General features: G+C 37.3%; 1 protein-coding gene across 1 annotated transcript; it reads left to right on the top strand.

Moving 5' to 3' along the window:
- Positions 1-329: 329 nt before the first annotated feature.
- On the top strand, positions 330-11528 carry LOC107831093 (mitogen-activated protein kinase homolog NTF4-like). Its single transcript, NM_001326252.1, is given in 6 exon segments — positions 330-743; positions 847-976; positions 1817-1954; positions 5176-5508; positions 6247-6427; positions 11105-11528. Coding segments are annotated over 6 exon segments (1185 nt in total). The 5' UTR covers positions 330-516; the 3' UTR covers positions 11281-11528.
- Positions 11529-15587: the final 4059 nt, after the last annotated feature.

Below are 15587 nucleotides of genomic sequence, written 5' to 3'. Positions count from 1 at the left end.
CATTCTTCCAAGTTTCGTACTTCTATTCCTGTAAGAGTATCCCAGTAAGAAATGGTTTCTATCTCTTTACAAATAGTTTTTTTTTTATAGAACTCTCCAAATTCAATCTTCTAAAATTTTCAATCATTTAACTATCTTAATAGCAAAAAAGAAAGTGCAACGACCAATTTCAGTTGAGAAGTCAGTATAGGCGATTTACTGGCTATTTTCGGTAGTTTAAGAATAATTTTGATTTTTTTCTTAAATTTTAATCAAATATTTTTACATAAATTGAAAAGGAGGAAATAATATTAGTTCAGACCATAGATTTAGTTTAATAAGTTGTTAATGAGAAAAGACAAAAGCAAAACAACAAACGGCCTTCGTGTTTCTCTTCATCACCTTTCACGATTCAGATCTGTTTGACACCAAACTTCACTTCCCCCAACAACACGCACATTTTCCTCACACATATATAAACATACACAGCAAAACAACTGAATACAAATTTGATTTTAGGGTTTACTGTTCTTCAAAATGGATGGTCCAGCTCATCAAACGGACACCGTGATGTCGGACGCGGCGGCGGCGCAGCAACCAGCTCCTCCGACGCAGCCGGTGGCCGGAATCGATAACATCCCAGCGATGTTAAGCCACGGCGGCCGGTTTATTCAATACAATATTTTTGGTAATATATTTGAAGTTACTGCAAAGTATAAGCCACCGATTATGCCCATCGGTAAAGGAGCTTATGGCATTGTTTGGTAAATTTTTTCCTTTTTTCTGAACCGTTGACTTGCCTTTGTAAAAAAATTATGTTGATTTTGATTGATGAAAATATGTTTTTTTGTATTGTATTTGTGATAGTTCTGCTTTGAATTCGGAGACGAATGAGCATGTTGCGATAAAGAAAATCGCGAATGCTTTTGATAACAGAATTGATGCCAAGAGAACTTTGCGTGAGATTAAGCTTCTTCGACATATGGATCATGAAAATGTCAGTGAGTGATCCCTTTTTTTTTCCTTAGTATATTTTACTTATTGGATCAAAATTATTGTGGAATAGGTTAGGAAATATTTAATGTTACCATCTCCGGGAAAAGGTTAGAAATATTTCCTTGTGTTATACTCCCGCCGTCTCAGTTTATGTGATGGTGTTTGACCGGACACCGAGTTTTAGAAAGAAAAAAGACTTTTGAAACTTGTCGTCTAATACAAGCCATAGACATTTGTGTAGCTATACATCATCTCATTAAGGCTAAAATGAGAAATTTAAAACAAAATTGTTTCTAAGTATAGGAAATGTGTCATTTCTTTTTAGGATCCTAAAAAGGAAAGAATGTCCGATAAAATAGGACATTGGGAGTATTATATTTCTATATCAAATGGAATAAAGAGTGATATTGAAAGTATTCACTTGTCCTTTCAGGGACATTTGATAAAATTGGAACGATATAGATGGGGAATGTATTAAGGAAATAATACTACGTTGACCTACTATGGAGCGAATAAACGATTAATATTTTTTTCTATTTATACTGACATAAAGATAGAGTAATTTTTGTAGCTAGTATCGGTTATGACACGAAGTTTTGGGTCTCTTTTCCTCCTTGTTTTCAACTGAATAATACTATAAAAACAAACTTTCTTTAAAAAAAAAAATTGTGGACAAATATGTAATGCATATAGAATTAGAAATATTTTCAAGTAATAGATGGAGCTACTTTATTTTACAATGGGAGTTAGATGCTTCATAAGAAAAAAAGAGATGTTAGATCACGTATTGTGTGTGTATAGAAGAAAATTTTTAAGGCTAATTCAACATCTTGCCTTGCAGATTGTTGCGATCAGAGATATAATTCCACCGCCTCAAAGAGAAGCATTCAATGATGTTTATATTGCATATGAGCTCATGGACACTGATCTCCATCAAATTATTCGCTCTAATCAGGGATTATCAGAAGAACATTGTCAGGTTAGAATTAGGATTATTTTATTCTTTCCAGGTGCCATTTAGAACATTTTATCCAATTATTCAAAAGCTTATAAGATTTGCTTATTCTTGATTAAAATCTAATTGGTTGATGTAACAAGTTTTTCAAATATGTGGTGCTTATTTGCTCTTTTCTTTATTTTTCTTTTGCATGTTGGAGTTGGATAATACATGTATCAATCCTTGTGTTGTTGGGAGTAAGCACTGTTCTGACAGTATTACTTCCTTTCTCCTTATGTTATCATTTTTGCAGCTTTCAGTTGTAGTATATTGTTTCCCAGAGTCGTAATGAGTCATTCTTGTTGTGCATGATTACAGCATTTTTAACAGGAAGCATTAGCAGTCTCTCATTCGATGGAAATGATGTTCATAAATGCTCTTTTTTGAATGTTGAAATCTATGAATGAAAACCCATGCCCTTTTCACTTTTATATTTCGTCGGTATCATTTCTACGTTGAACTTTAGTGGGTATGCAATTCTACTGTATCCACTTATATCAAATGGGAAGTGGTAGTAACGTTCAATAATAGACAATTTGGCTTCATCAGTATGCCGTTCTTAATCTTTTTTTCTTTTTCTTTTGAATGGTAGTTTGCTCTTTTCCTCTTATTTGGATTAGGACTTGGATCGCATTATCATCTTTATTTTAGGAGTGCTCTTCATTGTCATGTTAGGGTGAGGCGGTGAGCATTAATGACTGCAAATTTACGATATCTTCTTAGACATATCAACTGAAAATTGTTAGTAATTGTCATCTGATAGCAGTATGCTGTTTGTATCTTTCTTCCTTTTCTTTTCATGGTTAGTATGCTCATTTTCCCCTTACTTAGATGAGTACATAGATCATATTATCATATGTATCATTTTCTGATAATCAGTACTCTTCTAAAGCTAGGAAAATCTTCAATGTTTAGGAGGGCGCTTTTTGGTCATTTTTAGGATGAATCTTAGTGAGTGCAAATCTACTGTATCCGCTTAGAATAATCAAGTGAAGATTGGTAGGAATGGTCAATCATAGACAATTTGACACATCAGTGTTGTTCTTGATAGTTCTCTACTTTTCTTTTTGATCAGCATTAATCTCTTTTTTCCTTCTTATTTGGATAGGAACATAGATTATTTCTAGGGATAAAGTAAGGTAAATTTTGTTGCTTGTAGCATCCGGAGTATGCAGCATGTACAGATTCGGAAATAGATCATATAACCATCGCCATCCGTTTTTGTACAATTGCTGCCCTTTTGAAGCTAGGAAAAGCTTTAAGTGTTTAGAAGTGCTGAAATAAGATTGTTAGAGTGTAACCAACGTAATTGTGGAAGCATATATCAAAAGATAAGTCAAATGCTACCAATCAAAAGAAAAAGGTAAGTCAAACGCTTGAGTGATGTATAGTTGATTATTAGGTGAAGCTATTGGGTAGTACTGGACAATAGAAAATTTGGAAGTGCTCATCTTGGGATATTCTTTTTTTCTCTTGACAACTCAAATATCATTTTATGAATTCACCAACAGGGTAGAAAAGGACAACCCGGTGCACAAAGTATCGCATTCACGCAGGGTCTGAGGAAGGGCCGTACCCCAAGGGATGTGATAGAGACAACCTACCATAATGCAAGCATTAGTGGTTGCTTTCGCGGCTCGAATCCGTGACCAATAGGGTGCACCGGAAAAATATGTATCTAGTGGAAACATAAACTAATGTGGTCTCCTGGCCAGTCTACCCAAAATTTATAAGAAAAAGGTTTTCTTTCTTTAAACAAAGTGTGAATCATACAAAGAAGTGTTCTTGAAGTTATTTAAACTGTTCTAGTTGTTCTTGTAAGTTAATCGCACCATTTCGCCTTAAAGAAAACATCAACAACTACTCTTTGATGCTTCTTATCGAAAACCAACTAGTCTTTGATGCTATGGACTTGTTATAAACTAAGTTGCTCCGACACGCAGTTTAGGTGCCGCACCCGTGTCGACACGACACTAGTATGGGTGTGGTTCTGGGATCCGTACTGGATGTGGTCAAATAATTTTGGGTACTTTGACCACGACGGAAGGAAAAATTCGAGACGAGATACAATTTGATTCCCGAAATCAGAACCAAAACTAGGGTAAATTTAGCATACTTTATCTATCAAATCGATCCTTTACTTATCTAGAGCTTGAGAATAAAAAAGAAATCCACACTTTACAAGCCATACGTAAGTATTCCACAAAATTTCTCATAACTTAGAGATATTTTTATATTTTTTTGAATTATTTTTAGCCGGATCCCCGCACCCGTATCCGTACTAGGATACGTATCCCCGAATCTTAGAATTTACATGTCGAAGGATCCGACCTCTAGATTCGCATCCGTGTCAGACACCCGCATCCATGTCCGAGCAACTTAGGTTATAAATGTATATTTCTTGTATGGTTTACTCTTTATATAGGTTTGCCTCGTAGGAATAAACTTATTGTACTTTCTTAATAAAAAAGTGTAACAATGATGTATTGCTGGTGTATAAACAACATAACAAATCATCTTACTTCTAGATGTAACATTAGATTCCTCTGGAAATAGAGGCGGAGGAGGAAGAGAGGGTAGCCACGGTATAGGGCTCAACGGTAAATATTTATAAGAGAATAAGAGTTTAGGGTAATAGTGAGAGGCTAAAGAATGATATACAAAGCCACCTCATTTCTAAGCTCTCTTTTCCATAATTCAACATAAAAGAAATTACAATTAGACTCTAAGAACAATATGCTTGCTAAATGGGTTTCTATGTGAAATAAGTAGTTAATATACGCAAGGTTGGTACTTTGAGAATTCTGTAATGTAGATTAGTTGTCGAAGTATGGTGTAAGTTTAAAATCTTATATTGGTTATTGTTCAGTTTTTGATGAAAACGTAATCCAAGAATACACACTTCATTGCTTTATTTGCTTTAAGTGTTGCGTCTTATATTGGTTATTTTAGTTTTCGGTGAAAACTTTGTCCAAGAACATGCACTTGCTATATCTGCTGTTATGCTGAACAATACGGAAGTTTACTCTGTTTTTGTAATGAAGAAGTATGCTAATTATCTTGTCTATATCTCTTATTATTCTATCTCCATAACAGTCAGTGTTGCTTTTATACATACCTACCTACTTACATACATACATATTATGGTGCATTTTTCTGCCAAAATTCATCTGTATAATAATTAGTCAACGTTTTTGGTGCAGTATTTCTTGTATCAGATCCTCCGTGGGTTGAAATACATACATTCTGCAAATGTTTTGCATAGGGACTTGAAGCCTAGCAATCTCCTCTTGAATGCCAATTGTGATTTAAAGATATGTGATTTTGGGCTAGCCCGTGTCACTTCTGAAACCGACTTTATGACCGAATATGTTGTGACAAGGTGGTACCGGCCACCTGAGCTGTTGTTAAATTCATCTGACTATACTGCAGCTATTGATGTATGGTCAGTGGGTTGCATTTTCATGGAATTGATGGACAGAAAGCCTCTGTTTCCTGGTAGAGATCATGTACACCAGCTACGTCTGCTTATGGAGGTATTTTGTTTGTCAAAAGTTTTTACCAAACCATCTCCAATCTTCCCCCTAAACATTTACTTTTATCTATGTTGTATACCTTTGCCTTTTTCCCTGTGTCACCTTTTTAGTGTTCATAATTACTACCAGTTAGTCTTCATCAAAAAATAATTACTACCAGTTAGTTATGTGCAAATCTAGCTAGAAATGGAGAACACTATCAGGTTGTAGATCTGGGAAACCAGAAGGTACTGATGGAGTGAACGAGCATTTGTTTTTCAACAGCCTGCTCATCTAGAGCATTGATAAGAAGCAACATGATATGTTGCTTTTTCATTGTAAAATGGATATGGATACGTTCAGTGTTTTCTTCAAATGTGGACAAGATACAATGAATTAAGTTCCTACCCTCTCTCCCCTCTCTAACTATTTCCAAGATGATTCGGTTCTTGGATTAATCATCATCTTTTAAGTTATTGATTTATACACTTGCGTGCAATGACATATAGCACTCTCCGATATTAGTTTCACATGAGGGAACTATTTGCAGTTGATTAGCTCCTCCCGAGGTCCAAACAGAGGTTTTACATTAAGCATCATTATTTGTATTATAAATTTATAATGCTTACTGCAATGACTGAGACTCACTCTCTAATATTTAAGATCATGCTCAGATGTGATTATTCATACTTAAGTTATTCATATGAGGGAATGTTACCTTATTCAAAACAATTATTCTTATGAGGGATTTCTCTGCAGTTGATTGGCACCCCATCTGAGGCTGAAATGGAGTTTTTGAATGAGAATGCAAAACGGTACATCAGACAACTTCCTCTTTACCGTAGACAATCTTTTGTCGAAAACTTTCCACATGTAAACCCTGGTGCTATTGATCTTGTTGAGAAAATGTTGACATTTGATCCCAGAAGAAGAATTACTGGTGAGGAGCCCCTTACATCTAGCTGCATTATTAATTTCTGTATCTTCTTGTTATGTTTTTCATTTATGCATAGAAGAATACTTGCGTGCCTTTGCTAGTATGTATATTTATCCACTTGTCAGACAAATAAAGTTACTACGCGATGATAGTCGTGGGAGATCACCCCCAAAAGAATATCCTCTAATCTATATACTATGGTAGGATTCTTACCTTCTCATAATTATACTTGACGGATAACAATAATCCTCTAACAATCCGCTGATTGCTTTGACATGCAGCTTATTATTGTAAATAGTGGTTATTTTGTTGTTGTTGATGCTAGGGGTTTACTCCCATTTCGATTTGCTTCTAATTAAATTATTTAACTTAAGAAAAACGCAAAAACACAATGAGTTTGCTCCATTCTAAGTACTTATTTATCTTCCTTTTGGCAAGGTATTAAGGTATCAATTCTCTCAAGCGCCGAGTTTAGATACCTAATTTTGGCCCATACCATGTGGTAGTGAAAATTTATTTCCCGGACGTATTAGATTATCATTCAAACTTTTGGAGGAATATGGGAAGTTTAGCGTCATTGCATGCCTATGGAAGAAAACAGGCGTATTTTGATTTATTATTCCTGCCGATGCTAGTAAGATTGGAAATCTGCCTAGTTAGAAAGGATGAAACAAAATTAATTTATGGAACAAGAGTGAAACTGTTTCTGGAAATTGGTTGCACATATGAGCATGATCAGTACACAGATGTGTGAAGATGAATTATAAAGTGGAAGGAGCAAATATACGGAAAAGTGGAACGAGCAAATTGTTTTTTAGTACTGAGATGAAGGGAGTTTCTGTCCTTAACCATAATACAAGTAAAGCTTTCTAGATTATAATATTAATCATAAGACATAACCATCCATGCTCTTTAGGCAGCCATAGCATTCCTGCAGAAAATAGCTACTTGTGACAAATAGCAACTGCTGTATTTTTAATCTTGATTAGATACTCATGGGTAGGAACAAAAAGCAAAACTGATCGTTATACCAAAAAATAATTATTTCTCTAAAGACTAGAAACTAACATGGCCTATAATTTCCATGATACGTTCAAGGGTGTGTGTGAATAACATGTTTGTTTTGTGAATAATTGTTTGTCCTACCTAGGCTGTTGAAATATGTTGCTTCTCGAATTAAAGAATTTTGATTAGGAGATGAGAGGAAATATGTCTTTTCTCTCTGTACCTTCCATCTTGTGGCAATCATATTGTCCACCTCTTTATTTCTTATTAAGTGTATGGCCCACCTCTTTATCAACAAGAAGAACTCAGTTACAAACTCTTCCGACCGTGAGTCATCCAAAGAATGATTGGGCACTTATTCAAGGGTTTTAGATGGGACGGACAGAAGAGTTTGAACGGGCCAAGGAAAGACCAGCCTACTGGCTAGGCTAAAACAATTCACCAAGGTATCGGATAAAGGCTGTCCCCAGTGAAAGTCGGGTTGAAACATGCTTTAATATAAGATCAACTAACTCTAAGGAGAAGAAAAAAAGACAAATAAATAAAGGACAAACAAGATGGGGTGGCCTCACCTTGGATGGCTGACAGTGCAACCATATTTCAGTCCTCGCCAGCAGTGCTCTAGCTTAGTATTCTTGAAATCTTAAGACGCCTTCTATATCAAAGGATTTGATGAGCCACACCCTACCCTAGGCGGCTAGGCCCTAATATTGGCTGGAATTGCTATAGAGTTTCCACTTTATCAAAAAAGAAAAAAAGAAAAAAGAATTTCTGATAGAGTTATCTGTAACATTCTGAGCACGAACTAAGAACTGAGAATTGTTAAACATAGAATAGTATGATCTTTTGTGGACTATATGCTGGCCTGGGAAAGTGCTACTATTTATTCTGTGGGTACTGTGTGGTTTTCTTGGTCTCTCAAGTAATGAACTGCGTTTTGTAGTATACTGCTACTGCTTTAAGTGATTTGCGGCATGATTTGAATTTGGAAAGGCGTTATGGCTAGCCTCCTGTGACGCCCATGACGGAGGGTGGGCTGATGAGGGTGGGTCAAGCGGGACCGGCATGCTTCTGAAGAAGGGGTGCACATGTCAGCTTGGGCGAATCCCACATCGAAATGGGAGTGGAAAGTGAAGAGCTATATAAGGCACGCCACAAGTTCACATGGTACGCGTGCTATTGCGGCTCGATGTGGCGTAGCCCAAAAGACAAATCCGTGCGGGCCTAGGCCCAAAACGGACAATACGTGCCATGCTTGGGTCGTGACACCTCCATCTTTTGGTCTTCACAGTTTATCATATAATATTTTTTTATCCTCGGCAGTTATCATATAATATTTGCAGAGTGATGGTTTGACCAACCCTGCTATATGGGACGGAGTGTTGGCCAGTCAAGAACTCCATGTGCAGAAGATGAAAGTAGCAGAAATGAGGATGTTGAGATGGATGTGTGGAAGTACCAGGAGGGATAAGATTAGGAATGAAGTTATTCGGGACAAAGTAAGAGTGGCCTCCGTGAATGACAAAGATGCGGGAGTCGAGGCTGAGATGGTTCGGGCATGTTAAGAGGAGAAGCGTTGACGCTCCTGTTAAGAGGTGAGAGGTTGACCACGGGTTTGAGGCAAACCTAAGAAATACTGGGGAGAGGTGATTAGGCAGGACATGGCGCGGCTTCAGATCACTGAGGACATGACCCTTGATAGGAGGGTGTGGAGGTTGAGGATTAGGGTAGAAGGTTAGCAGTAGTACTAGTAGCACGCATGTACTTTCTTATCTCTTAGATTTGTATTACATCATGTTGTTTAGTTTGTTTCAGTTATCGTATTCATCTGTTGTTACTATTTTGGTGCTACTTATTATGTCCGACCGTGAGTCATCCAAAGAATGATTGGGCACTTATTCAAGGGTTTTAGATGGGACGGACAGAAGAGTTTGAACGGGCCAAGGAAAGACCAGCCTACTGGCTAGGCTAAAACAATTCACCAAGGTATCGGATAAAGGCTGTCCCCAGTGAAAGTCGGGTTGAAACATGCTTTAATATAAGATCAACTAACTCTAAGGAGAAGAAAAAAAGACAAATAAATAAAGGACAAACAAGATGGGGTGGCCTCACCTTGGATGGCTGACAGTGCAACCATATTTCAGTCCTCGCCAGCAGTGCTCTAGCTTAGTATTCTTGAAATCTTAAGACGCCTTCTATATCAAAGGATTTGATGAGCCACACCCTACCCTAGGCGGCTAGGCCCTAATATTGGCTGGAATTGCTATAGAGTTTCCACTTTATCAAAAAAGAAAAAAAGAAAAAAGAATTTCTGATAGAGTTATCTGTAACATTCTGAGCACGAACTAAGAACTGAGAATTGTTAAACATAGAATAGTATGATCTTTTGTGGACTATATGCTGGCCTGGGAAAGTGCTACTATTTATTCTGTGGGTACTGTGTGGTTTTCTTGGTCTCTCAAGTAATGAACTGCGTTTTGTAGTATACTGCTACTGCTTTAAGTGATTTGCGGCATGATTTGAATTTGGAAAGGCGTTATGGCTAGCCTCCTGTGACGCCCATGACGGAGGGTGGGCTGATGAGGGTGGGTCAAGCGGGACCGGCATGCTTCTGAAGAAGGGGTGCACATGTCAGCTTGGGCGAATCCCACATCGAAATGGGAGTGGAAAGTGAAGAGCTATATAAGGCACGCCACAAGTTCACATGGTACGCGTGCTATTGCGGCTCGATGTGGCGTAGCCCAAAAGACAAATCCGTGCGGGCCTAGGCCCAAAACGGACAATACGTGCCATGCTTGGGTCGTGACACCTCCATCTTTTGGTCTTCACAGTTTATCATATAATATTTTTTTATCCTCGGCAGTTATCATATAATATTTGCAGAGTGATGGTTTGACCAACCCTGCTATATGGGACGGAGTGTTGGCCAGTCAAGAACTCCATGTGCAGAAGATGAAAGTAGCAGAAATGAGGATGTTGAGATGGATGTGTGGAAGTACCAGGAGGGATAAGATTAGGAATGAAGTTATTCGGGACAAAGTAAGAGTGGCCTCCGTGAATGACAAAGATGCGGGAGTCGAGGCTGAGATGGTTCGGGCATGTTAAGAGGAGAAGCGTTGACGCTCCTGTTAAGAGGTGAGAGGTTGACCACGGGTTTGAGGCAAACCTAAGAAATACTGGGGAGAGGTGATTAGGCAGGACATGGCGCGGCTTCAGATCACTGAGGACATGACCCTTGATAGGAGGGTGTGGAGGTTGAGGATTAGGGTAGAAGGTTAGCAGTAGTACTAGTAGCACGCATGTACTTTCTTATCTCTTAGATTTGTATTACATCATGTTGTTTAGTTTGTTTCAGTTATCGTATTCATCTGTTGTTACTATTTTGGTGCTACTTATTATGTCCGACCGTGAGTCATCCAAAGAATGTTTCTCCCTACTTTTCTAAGCCGAGGGTCTATTGGAAACAACCTCTCTACCTTCACTAGCTAGGGGTAAGGTCCGCGTACACACGACACTACCCTCCCCAGACCCCATGTGTAGGAATATACTGGGTATGTTGTTGTTTTACTTATCAGAAGTGACACTGCAATCAAATCTCCATATTTGCATCGTTTAACAGCATACGTCTTCGCTACATACTGATTCCTCTACTCTGCATTTTGTTTTTGGTTTCAGTTGAAGATGCGCTTGCACATCCTTACCTAACATCGCTTCATGATATTAGCGACGAGCCCGTTTGCATGACTCCTTTTAACTTCGATTTTGAACAGCATGCCCTTACTGAGGAACAAATGAAAGAGCTGATTTACAGGGAGGGTCTTGCATTTAATCCTGAATACCAGCACATGTGAGTACTCATTTGCTGTTGGAAATGTCTGTGTGACTTTCATTTTTTATGCAATCAGGTGGTTTATTTTTCCATGTATATACACGTCTTTTCCACCTGATGCCTGGATGGTGTTCTTTTTGAACGCTTTAATTTATGTAGCATGATCTGTGTATGACAATTGTTTGATGTATTTTAAGAGGTTGTTTACTTGTATCGGTACTGTTTGTTACACTGAACTTCTACTAGGCGATTTGGGTATTGAATATGTAATCTTGCTGCCACAGTATTTTATTTATTTACCCGCAATAAGTGCTTTTTATGCTTCGATACTGGTTACTGTCCCGAGGAACCCCCTCCAGAAAAAACTGGGTTCTAATACTTTCTTGGATATCTGACACTAATTAATTCTGATATCTAATGAGCAATCCTGTGAACATGCTACATTATAGTCAGCACCTGAAATCTTCATATGCATATCATGTGTACTAGACCTTTTTATTAAATATTGAAATTGTAAGGATTCATAATGAGTTTGTGAGTGGGAGAGAGGAAGGGTATTCTTTTAGGCTTTGGGTGACAGGAGTGATGTTAAACCTTATTAATTAGGAAGTAAAAGTGGACAGTGTGCAAACCTCATTTCTACCCTTTAATGATCGAATGAAAATATAATCCTTTTGAACCTCCTTAATTGATGCCAAAACCACTTGAATTTGAATAGATAAAACTACATGTGAGAGAAGAAAATCACACTATGTTTATGAAATATCTAATACCTTATGCCAAATTGAATGTGAACAATAATACTTGTGGGAGGAGAAAATCATGCAATGTTCCTCTTCCTTTTTTTTTCCCCCTTTTTCTCCTCAAGTTAAAACAAGTATTAGTTCATTATTGTCAGCTGAGTGCTTTAATCATACAGTCCTTGTAGCATTTGTAGAGGTTGAATTCAGTATCTCATTCAAGAACTGGATACAAAACTTTACCTCAAGAAATGATGATATGCAGTTGCATCATAGCACACCTACCAGTACAGACAGGTCATAAATACGACTATGTACATGTCAAACAGTAAAAGCTTTTCATGATCCCAAATGATCTTGAAAGCAACAAAGAACCATCTTGCTCTTCGTTCTCACTAGTAGATTACTTTGACCTCCAACTATGCATCTTTTTCATTCCTCTTAGAGTTTTTTTTTAATTCCCCCCACTTGATTCCCCTTTGTTGGAGCTATCGCTCCTTTGGTGACTCGATATGCCGACCATCGGAGTAACCCCCTCTTGTCTCTTAGATTTGATATTGATTTTCTTGATTCTCTATTTTCACCCTCTGAAGGGAGCCTTGGCGTAACTGGTAAAGCTGCTGCCATGTGACCGGGAGGCCGCGGGTTCGAGCCGTAGAAACAGCCTCTTGCATAAATGCAGGGTAATAAGACTGCATACATTAGACTTTTGTGGTCCGCCCTTCCGGGACCCGCTCATAGCGGGAGTTTAGTGCACCGGGCTGCCCCTTTTTTTCTATTTTCACCCTCACCACTTTTAGATTCAGAAAATGATGTTTAGAAGCTGGTAAGATTTCCTTGCTTGCTTAATTAGATATATGTCATTCAAGTTTTAACCTTGGAAAGGTTGATGATGAGAAAGGGGTGACGCACATCCAAATATTGATTGCAAATGTGGTGAAGAATGCATGGAGAGAGAAGAAAGTTTCAAAGGGTTATTAATTCATCAACGAAGTTATTCAGGTAAAAACAAATAGGAACCAAGGTATATTTATGTCAAGTCCATTTACTCAATAGCACCACGAAGGTAAGCAAATTGGAAATAGGAAATATTTCTGTCAAGGGTCAGTTGCTCATCAATGATACATTGCACGCGCAATCAAACAACGATTTGTTAGTTTGGGCTATGGCTGGTGTATTTGGAATCTATTGTGACATTCAAGTTAGTAAAATTCTTGAAAGATAGCAGAAGCAACACAAAATAAACGGAAATAGGAATAAGAAAGATCAATGAACAAGTAGACAGTGTTCCTTGACTATGTTTCTATTTTCTGTTATACATGTTAGTATGTAACATGCAAAAGAGCAAAATTGCAGGGGTCGAAAGTCACGACGATGACCCTGTTAGAATGGCATCTCAAGTAGGGCCAGCGGGCAGCCAACATGTAATTAAGGCTATTCAATTGAATTACCTTCATCTGAAAGTTATACGCGAAAATGGGTAAAAATAATTTTGTTTGTTCATTTATAAGTGTTTGAATCTATTTGACATAAAAGAAGTATAAGTTCAAATATTAGGTGTGGCGTTTTGGATTTTGCTGAATACTCTAGTAGGAATTTCTGGTTGCTGTCACGTGGTGCATTTTTTTGTGTGTACAGAAGTGTATTTGTGTATAAAGATATCAGACGAAGGATTTTGAGAAGAAAATCATGTAGTCGGGCGGAACCTTGATCAGTATTCCAACTAACCGTTATATGGTAATGGATTGGGCAAAATACAAATTGGTCGAAACTAATTACACACATATATATACTAGTTTCTTCGCACATGCGTTGCACGTGTATATCAAGTCATATTATATATAGTTTCGTAAAATAATATCAATATTATTTAAACAAACTTTGAGTAAAATACATGAAAAAATGAAGTATAATTTTATGTTATTGATTAATATGGATCGTCATATTGTACTTGATCTTCAAGTGAAGATTGGATATCGTGTGAACTTATAAAGATGAATAATCAAAGTTTTATTAGATACATGTGATTCTTTTACGTATTTTTATTTTATGAGGAACAAACATATAATTAAGTATACCTCATTTAATTCGTCCTTATATACGATATTTTTGGTGTATATCCCTTTCATTTATTGTGATTGCTCTGTCATGATCAACGGTCTTTTTGTTCACATTGATATTCTTTAAAAGTGCAGCATAAACTTTTGAAAATTCATTCTAAACAAACATCAAACTTTGAAAGTTTCTTACAAACAAACACCAAACTTTGCATACCTTGTTTGCGCCATAGGATTAATTGCCTAGAAAATTTGTTTCTTTTCCTTAGCAATCCTTTAAAACTAACGCTGCAAGAGATGTTGGATGTAAAACTAACAGCTCACATAAGTTGTACCTGCACATAACAAATCCATACTTTTACATTTTTGTTTTTATGCCATTAATTAACTCTCCACAAAATATATTCACATATATAATCACATATTTATTATATTCTCGCAGATTCTTTCACACATTAGTAATACCATTTTTACACTGCACCATCAGATAATTTCATTACAATTCTAATTTTACATGGCATCTTTACACACACTCTCCACTACCTGCATGCAGATGAAAATGAATGTACACACGGACACTCAGAATCCACATACAACAAAATACAACATCCCTCCAGTATACGGTCGAAATAGATTTCGGCCTTAGCACGTCCAATCGAGTTCGAACGACGACTTATCGGAGTAAGATCCTGAGCGTGGAACGAACTAACCTCGAACCCGGAAGGCCGATCCGTGTCGAGTTCGATATCATTATCGAGCTCGAATCAAAATCAAACCATGATGCAGAGTAGATCTATGTTCTGATAATCCAGAAACCAACCAACATTGACCTCGAATCAATTCGAGGGCTCGAACCAGGATCGGGCTCGAACCAAGGTCACGAGTTCGAGCCGAAATCAAGCCCTAACCAAAATCGAGGATTCTAAGCAGGATCGAGCTCGCAGACAAAAGCCGTTGCAATCCCACTAGAGAGAATCTTGGCAGAGATTATGGAAAAACTAACTTATCATGGGTCTCCCACTGAATGTTTATTTTATTATGCTTAGAGCCTAATCCCTCCACTATAAAAAGGCTTGGTTACCATTTCTGTAGGACATGTTTTTTCTCAGGCTTACATTGTAATAAAAGTGCTATATTCTTCTACAATAACGAATCATTTTCTTTCAGATTTCTTAGACTGATTCTATTTGTTGAATCCTAAGATTCATGGTTCCTGATAACCTTATCTACTTTGCATTCTCCCCAATTTATATTTACATTTTTATTTACCCTTGCATTTTGTGTTAAGTTACGCCACATATCCTCGGAACTGCGTATAAATTCAACTCTATCCATTTTTCGGATAAACACCTCCACAAAATTTTTGATTCTACTATATTATCGAGAAGGTGTGTTGCATTGATTTCTAATTCAATTTAATGCTAATACAGTAAATAAAATCAGACTAAAACTGTAAAACATATGAGAATATGCTCTAATAAAAGTAGGAGATTCTCTACGCATCCTCTGTAGATTAAGTAATCAACTTGATG

The sequence above is a fragment of the Nicotiana tabacum genome, chromosome 15 (genome assembly GCF_000715075.1).
Source record: "Nicotiana tabacum cultivar K326 chromosome 15, ASM71507v2, whole genome shotgun sequence".
NCBI lineage: Eukaryota > Viridiplantae > Streptophyta > Magnoliopsida > Solanales > Solanaceae > Nicotiana > Nicotiana tabacum.
Note: the sequence above shows the minus strand (reverse complement) of the source record. Positions and strands in the feature narration are given on the sequence as shown.